Source organism: Aegilops tauschii, chromosome 1 (genome assembly GCF_002575655.3).
Source record: "Aegilops tauschii subsp. strangulata cultivar AL8/78 chromosome 1, Aet v6.0, whole genome shotgun sequence".
In the NCBI taxonomy this organism is placed as follows: domain Eukaryota; kingdom Viridiplantae; phylum Streptophyta; class Magnoliopsida; order Poales; family Poaceae; genus Aegilops; species Aegilops tauschii.
Window position 1 is genome coordinate 124,883,773 of NC_053035.3, and position 8,198 is coordinate 124,891,970.

Here is an 8,198-nt window from a genome sequence, read left to right on the forward strand (position 1 = left end):
CGCGGACGGTGGCTAGCCCGAACGGGCCGCCTCGGCGCGCGTGGCCGCCGGGTCGGAGGAGAGGCCGGCTGGTCGCGCCGGGTCGGAGTAGAGGCGCACGGGGATCGACGGCGGCGGCGGGCGACGCAAACCGATCAAGAATAGATCGGAAAACCACAAAGAAAAACGTCGATCAAAAAACGACCGGCGAGAGAGCGAAAAAACCCGGAGCAAGGGCCCGGGAAAAAGTCTCTCTAGGGCAGCCGGCCAACATGGCCGGCGGACGAACCCTAGGTACGGGCGGCGCGGCCCCCGGCGGCGATCATGGAGACCGACCGCCCCGGGGGCGGCGCGGAGCGGAAACGACGGCGCGGCTAGGGTTTGGATCGGTTAGGCTGATACCATGTTAGAAGGGAGATAGAGGGATTGTTGCGGAATATGATGGATGTATTATTGAGCCTCGAGGCCGAGTATATATTGAGTACAAGACTTAGAGGGCAAGATGCTTTTCCTGAAGATAAAGTAGGAGACGGATTATAAATTCTAGACTATCAAATACAAGTATCCCAAATATATATCTAACAAATCTGATTCGCTTCCACTCGATTACATACAAGGACGTTCGCAAACACAAGGCCAACTCGCATGGCCAAAGCTTCAGCAGTAATTATATCTGCTTCAAAAGGAATGAATAGATAAGTAGTTTTGGCAGAACTAGTTTTCCATGAACCCAGACAACCGTGTAACAGACTTAAACCATGTTTGGGCCCTGCAGTAAAAAAGTGAATTAGCAACATTCAGTTTCCACAAAGCCAGGAATATGCGTTTTATGAAAACACGATTATACGGATACTCATCGCAACTGATCTTGGCCGAGTCGACGAAGGAAAGCGGGAGTGGACGCGCGCTGGGTCGGCAAGTGGAAACCGCCGCCGTCCATGCGTACCAAGTCGTCGAGGGAAGCGGCCGCCGCCGAGCGCACACGCCTAGTATTCCAGTGGAAGCCGCCGCCGACGTCGTCGCGCCGAATCGTGGAGTCGTCGAGTGGAAGCCGCACGGCCGCCGCCGTCGTCGCACCGAGTCGCCAAGTAGAAGCCACATGGCCGCCATCAGTATCTCCTCAGTTTCACCGGCGACGATGTCGTGTCGCTCAGACTGGTTTTCCACCTGCACTCACGAGTCACGGCCTTGTCGCTGAGCTGCGCAGTCCGCAGTCTACGCTAAAGATGCATGGAGAACTGTCAAGCGCCTCCACTACATGGCCTCATCAGCGTTCTCATCGTCTCTCGTTCATTGTTGTGCCACAAGTCGAGCTGCGGCGCTTAGTCATTGTTGTGCCACCCGTCGAGTTGCGGCGCTACTAAGCCTATATCAAATGACGGACACCAGCCAAGGAGTACGACGAGGAACCCCGCAGGACGCAACCATCTCTTCCGCGGAAGCAAGGCCGTGGCCACGGCTCCGTGCTCGGTAGTGGCAACCATGGGGCAATGGTGCAGCCCTTGTGCTTAAACATGGTTTACCATTCAAACAAGATTTTATGCATACTTATTTGTAACTGAATTATTAGTAAAAAAAACTAGTTTAGCTAAAAATCCTACTTTTTTTTGAAATGGAGGAGGACCTCCGGCCTCTGCATCTGGACGATGCATTGCAGCCACTTTATTAATTATTCGCACAAGACCTTACAAAGTCATACAAAAGTAAGACTAAAGCCACCGTCTAGGCAACATCTGTCGCTACTCCTATCCAGTTGATGAAGGGATGCTGATAGTCTGGGCCTAATACCAAACAGACCTTGCAGCCATACCTAACATCTAAGACCTGAGGTCCCAACCAGGACGCCTGCCGGGTATGGGACACCCACCAGTCCGGCGCACTCCTCAACCTGGACGCCTGTCGGGTATGAGGCCGCCCGCAGCCACCTGCCACCAATCCATCTTTAGTGTTGTACTGTTGCATGTACCTTGCCCGGTCTAGTTGTCGTCGACGCCACCACGACGCCAGACAACTCCGCCATCCTGCGCTCGTCCATCATCACACGCCCACCGGCGAGACCCCGCTGCTCCATGCCGCTGAGACCCGCCGTTGTCGACGTGTCAGATACCACGCCGCTCCTTCTCTTGTCCCCTCCAGCCAACACTTGCTCCAAAACGATGCCCCCAGGAGGGAGAACGACATCGAAACATCGCCATCGTCCGATCCGGTAGACCCAGATCTAGGGTTTCCTCCGGAACCTTCCGATCAGGTTGACGTGACCTGCAACAACGATGACTCGAGAAGGGAACGACGTCTGAGACGCCGCCATCGTCCGCCATGACCGCAGTCAGGCGCGATTTTCACCGGAAGCCACGTCGTCCCGATCTCGTGGTTGGCTGGAACCGAGCGGAGTCTCGCCACCAAGACGAACGCCGACGTCGGTAAACCGCTGGAGATCCGACATCTCCTCACCGGTCCCTCCACGCGCCGCCGGTCGGCTGAAGGCCACCCCGCGGCGGATCCGATCGGGGTTGGATCCGTAGTCGCCGCCACCATCATCTCCGTGCAGATCAGGCACCCCGACGGATGGGGCGCTGCCACCGCCGCCGTCCATTTCAGGGCCTCCGCTCCGCCGGCTTATGGCGCTTCGGCCACCGCCGCACGGCAAGGGATCGCCGCCCCAGCCGCCGCCTTCGGAACCCACGAGAAGGGCTGCCCCTGCCGCCTCAGATGGGATCTCGCCGCAACCACCCGCCCAGGTGCCTTCGGCGTCGGGCCCGCCGCCACCGCGGCCCTCGCCGGCGGCAGCAGCGGCAAAGGGAGGCGCGAGAGGAGGCCTGCGGCGCTAGGGTTCGGGGGCCCTGGCGTCGCCTAGGGGGAGGCGACGCGAGGGGGCGACAGAGGGAGGCGCGAGAGCAGAAAGCGGATTTTGTTAAAATTAAGTGCTAATTTTGTTTATCCAAACAACCACTGGACAAAGCATTGAATTATGAGGTTGAGCGCCTAAAACTATGCAAAAGTGAACGCAAGGTTGAGTGCCTGTACTTTGGCAGATTATGTATTGAATTTTGACCAACTTTTCTATGCGGGTTAATTGAGTGGAACGGCAAGAGGTTTTGTGCAAAAGTGCATGTGCTAACGGGTCCAACCATCAGGGTGCCACCTGTCGCGCGGTAATTGGCTTTGGACCAAAACGTCACATGGAGATGCAAGTTGATGGAGCCCTCAGTTCACTTTTACAAGTTTTTGACCAAATCATTACAACCCCTGAAAGTTGTATGATGTCGGGTGCTATTACCTCAAGATTGAAGGGCATAAGACTGCCTCGGGAGGCTAAATATAAAACGCGCTTTATATGTCTTTTACTAAAGTTGCTCTAAAGCAGTTCGTATGCATTACGGCAACGGTACATGTAGTCCCTCCCTTTGCAGAAAGATGCTTCGGTCCCATGCAGGCACAGCGACAGTGTCGCAACTACCAAGCACAGGAGCTCGTCTCTGCAGGTCTTTGCATTGCTTGGTGTTGCCCGTGCAGGGCAGGGCCATGCGAGAAACTTGCGACAAATGTGTTGAACACGGCACGTGGGATGGACTCGAACCGGGGCAGCGACGTTGTCGGGCGAACGGCCGGACGGGGACCATATACTGACAGAGATGGCAGATGGGTGCGTGTGCGTAGAAATTCTGTTGGGGGCCTTACGATTATCTAGGTAGATTTCTCCCGATTCGCTGAGTAGATATAGGATCAGCCACTTGACTCCAAAAGCTTTCGACACCATTACTAATCCATCGTGGCTAATCTGGACGCAGCAACCCTTCCAATAATTTCAGCCTTCTAGGATAGACAATGAATAATGACACAAGAGCATCCCAACAATATACCCGTATTTTAATTATCCAAACCAGTTATGAACAGAATGGATAGAAAATTAGGCTAGTCAATTCTTTTTATTTATTTTTACTTTTGCAGCATACCGAAAATTAGATGAAAATTACAGTTTTGAACTTTTGCAGCATAACCAGAATGAATAGACATATTTTTTAGCTTCTAATTCTCTAAATGAAAAAAAAGTATAGATCTCAATTTTAATTTATATTCATGGCAAATTACAAGTCAGTGGAAAATTATCAATTTGATACATTATATTGAGTACATACCATCTTATTCAATAAAAAAGCAATTTCGTTTGAGCATTTCACCAAACATGGTGGATGCGCCGACAGTGATGCGGGTGTCAACCTGGGCACCATAGGAGGCGTTGGCGATGGGGGCGACGACATACCGACAATGGGATGCTGGGTGAGCTCTGTGATGTCAAATCCAGCTCGATTTTCTCCCTCCTGAGAGCCACTTGCCTTCAAAATTGGTCGTGGCGCGGTGGCACATCACTTCTTACGCCATGGGCGGCGGTGGCAAGGCAACCCGGACGAAATTACAACGCCGTGGTGGGGCTATGACAGGAGACGGAAGAGAGTCAAGAGGGAGCCTGCACCGAGGTGGAGGCCCAGGCGGTGCACTCGAGGGCCGGCCATGGAGTCCCGGCTTCTAGAGCGCGTCTTGTGGGGCGGCAGCTCGTGCTTGAAATTTTCACCGGGGCAGTTCACCCTTCGCCGAAGTACTCTTGTGAGCCCGAACTTACATGCACCCTTTGCTACAGTAAAATTCAAAAAATATTAAATAAATTCAAAAAATCTGATTTTTTAAAACAAACTTTGAAGTGTGTGCAACTGTTTGTGATGGAATGTCATTCATGGAGGTGTCGGCAAAAGAAATAAAACCGATGCTCCAAATGCTTCCAAAAACAATCTATTTGGACTAACAGTTTTATTATTTTTCCCAAACCTCTATGAATGTTATTTCAACGTGAAAATTTTCACGCACGTGGAACATACATCAATGCTTGTTGCTAAAAATATATTGAATTTTCTGAATTTATTTTAGATTTTATTGTAGCAAATGGTGCATATGAGTCCAGGCTCCGGCACCACCGACCTAACAAAACTAGACTGAAAAGTCACTTGGCTCCCACACCATCGCAACAGCCACCAAAGGAAAAAAATGACGAATCACCTTCTGAGCTGAGCTTGATTTGGCTCTATTGCTAATATGTAGCTTTATGGAGCTTCAAGATGGCTCGCCAAAGTCAAATCCATTATCGTTCAACGAATCAGATCAGGGCAACACCTCAAACACGCCATCAAACTCTAGACCTAACATCCTTGCACGACTAAAACGTCGACTCCACCACAAGAATGCCGTCGCTGCCACGTCATTCTTATTTAAACAGACTGGTTTTTTAAATTCATCTACGACCATAGTACCGATTGCCTCGGTAGGATCTGAATCTTTTTTATTCGGCACTCCCATCACCGTCGTCGAAGTCAAGACGATGAAGACCAAAAACCTAAACTACACAATCCACGTGCATAGGGGGTCGCCAGGCCGCCGGCGGAGGGAGGCCGCCGGAGGAAGGCGGCGAACGGACTCTCCTAGCGGCGGGAGGGGTTTTTAGTCGGCCGCCTGAGAGGAAAAACGACTCGTGTCTAGCCAAAGGTTGATATGCTTCGTCGCCAGGTACGGCCGTACTGGTACCGGTACTGGTAGAAAAATCATTTTTCGTCGCTCCCACTTCCACTCCCATCCCTCGTGTCAAAGCGCGCGACCCAAGCTTGCTCGAGTTATTACCGCCAATGGAGCTGCAGGAAGACGTGCGTGCCACGGATGAGGAGAGCCAGCCTCACTTCCTGATCGTGACGTACCCGGCGCAGGGCCACATCACCCCGGCGCGTCACCTCGCGCGCCGTCTCGTGCGCGCGGCCGCCGGCGCCGGCGGTGCGCGCGTCACCATATGCACCCCTGTCTCGGCCTTTCGGAAGATGTTCGCTGACGCAACAAGCGCGGTGGGCGGCGACGAGATAAGGGAAGAGGGCGGGGTCGCATACGCCGCTTACTCCGACGGCTACGACGGTGGGTTCGACCGCACCGCGGGCGACTATGCGCACTACATGTCGCAGGTGAGGCTGGAGGGAGCGCGCACGCTGTCCGGGCTGCTCCGGCGCCTTGGCGATCGCGGGCACCCCGTCACCTGCGCAGTGTACACGCTGCTCATGCCGTGGGTGGCCGCCGTTGCGCGGGCGTACGGCGTGGCGGTCGTCGCGGTGTTCTGGATCCAGCCGGTCACCGCGCTCGCCGCGTACTACCACTACTTCCGAGGGAGCCGGGAGGCCGTCATGGCGGCCGCCGCGTCGCGTGACCCGAATGCCGAGGTGTGTATCCCGGGCCTCCCGCCGCTCCGGTTCCGGGACCTGCCGTCCTTCCTCGCCGTCACCTCGGACGACGACCCGTTTGCCTGCCTGATCCCGGAGTTCCGCGAGCTCATCGACGCGCTCGACGGCGACTCCGAGAAGCCCCCTACGTACGTCCTCGCCAACACGTTCGAGGCCATGGAGCCTGATGCGCTGGCTTCGTTGAGGCCTCACGTCGAAGTGGTAACCGTCGGTCCCGTGCTCTCGTTCCTGCACGACGGCCACGACGGCAACAGTCCAAACGACCTGTTCGACCACGACGGCGAAGGCTACCTCCACTGGCTGGATACGAAGCCGGCCAAGTCGGTGGTGTACATCTCCTTCGGGAGCACGTCGGTGATGAGCAAGACGCAGGTCGCCGAGATAGCGGACGCCATGAGCCAGTCCAACAGGCCGTTCCTATGGGTGCTACGGAAAGACAACTGCAGGGACAAGGACGAAGGCGATGCGATCAAGGGACTCCTCGCAACGGCGTCGGCGGCCACGTACGACGACGACGACGCCGGTGGCATGGTGGTGGAGTGGTGCGACCAGGCGCGCGTGCTCTCGCATCCGTCCGTGGGGTGCTTCGTGACGCACTGCGGGTGGAACTCGACACTGGAGAGCGTGGCCTGCGGCGTGCCCATAGTTGCGGCGCCGCAGTACTCGGACCAGGGGACGAACGCGTGGCTCGTGGAGCGGGCGCTGGGCGTGGGTGTCCGCGCCACGGCGCGCGCGGAGGATGGCGTCCTGGAGGCCGGGGAGCTGAGGAGGTGCGTGGAGATAGCTACGTCGGAGGCGGTGACGTCGCGCGCCGCGTCGTGGAAGGAGGAGGCGAGGGTGGCCGTGGCCGACGGCGGCGGCTCAGAGCGGAGCCTGAGGGAGTTTGTGCGGCGGATTGCAGGCGGTAGTACCTGAAATTGTTACTGCGGCTGCACGTTTATTCCGGTTAGTTACTGTTGTGAGTGTAATGCCGCGGGGGATTGTGACTGCCCTGCCCATGGAAGGATAAGAGGATCGAAAGCTGAAGCGAAGTGATTGACGCGATGCTTATCGTGTCCGGATGTCTGTCTCTTTCGGTCATTCTCAAGACCGAGGACAGGGCGATGTATGGAGATGCACAAAGCCGTATACTAGCTTTGTTTGTCTAAAAAGGATAGGAAAATGCAGCCGTACTTTGATGCACTCCAAGTTGGTTCTTAATCATGTCATCGGGTGATAGAAGGTCGTTTTTCCTAATGCACATCTAAATATGCTAAGTCTACAGCCGTGCACTTCAAGTGGGTTCTTTAAGAGCATCTACAGCAAGCTATTCCGGCCCTTATACGTCCGCGCACACCACTGGATGCGTCTGCGGACACTGACTACTGACTGATCAATCCTCAAATGCTCCCGCAGCAGTGCACCTCATGTCACCTAAATCTACATTATGTATTCAAAAAAAAAAATCCATACTATCGATGAAACCTAAAATAAACCGTATAGATCATCAACGAAATTCCAGAACATAGAATAAATAGACATAGAACCAGCCGGTAGTTAATTCAGATCAAAATACACAGTTTAAGCATCACAGTTCAGCCGGCAAATGGACAGAGATTTAAACTAAAATTACTAGATACACAAAACGAAGATGGAGAGGGCCGATGAATTCACCACTTCCTCGTCGGTCCTTTGCCCTTATAGTAGAGCGGATGTAGCCCTTTGAAAGTGCAATTAATCTCCCGATGGTTTTGATAATTCATAACAATATATAACTCATTGAACTAATATTCGTTCAAGTGTAATATTTCACAAAGTTCAATGAATGGCATGGCATGGACTAGAGATGTGGACTCCTCAAAAGGCTAAGGGCACATATTGGCAAAAGTTCAAAACTCTTCATTTCTATTTTAGAGATCCAAGATCACATTGAGTTCATAGGAAAGCCAATACTATTAAAAGGGGATGAGGTGT

At 53.8% G+C, this 8,198-nt stretch overlaps 2 protein-coding genes across 2 annotated transcripts in view; both read left to right on the forward strand.

Moving 5' to 3' along the window:
• Positions 1 to 2,833, forward strand: part of LOC141027805 (uncharacterized) — a 28,900-nt gene extending 26,067 nt beyond the window's left edge. The window contains exon 2 of the mRNA XM_073505254.1: positions 2,329 to 2,833. Coding sequence (XP_073361355.1) covers positions 2,329 to 2,833 — 505 coding nt within the window. The remainder of the gene's footprint in view (positions 1 to 2,328) is intronic.
• Positions 2,834 to 5,486: 2,653 nt separating this feature from the next.
• On the forward strand, positions 5,487 to 7,427 carry LOC109787137 (UDP-glycosyltransferase 75C1). The gene has a single exon (XM_020345698.4). The coding sequence runs from the start codon at positions 5,649 to 5,651 to the stop codon at positions 7,158 to 7,160; it is 1,512 nt and encodes a 503-aa protein (XP_020201287.1). The 5' UTR covers positions 5,487 to 5,648; the 3' UTR covers positions 7,161 to 7,427.
• Positions 7,428 to 8,198: the final 771 nt, after the last annotated feature.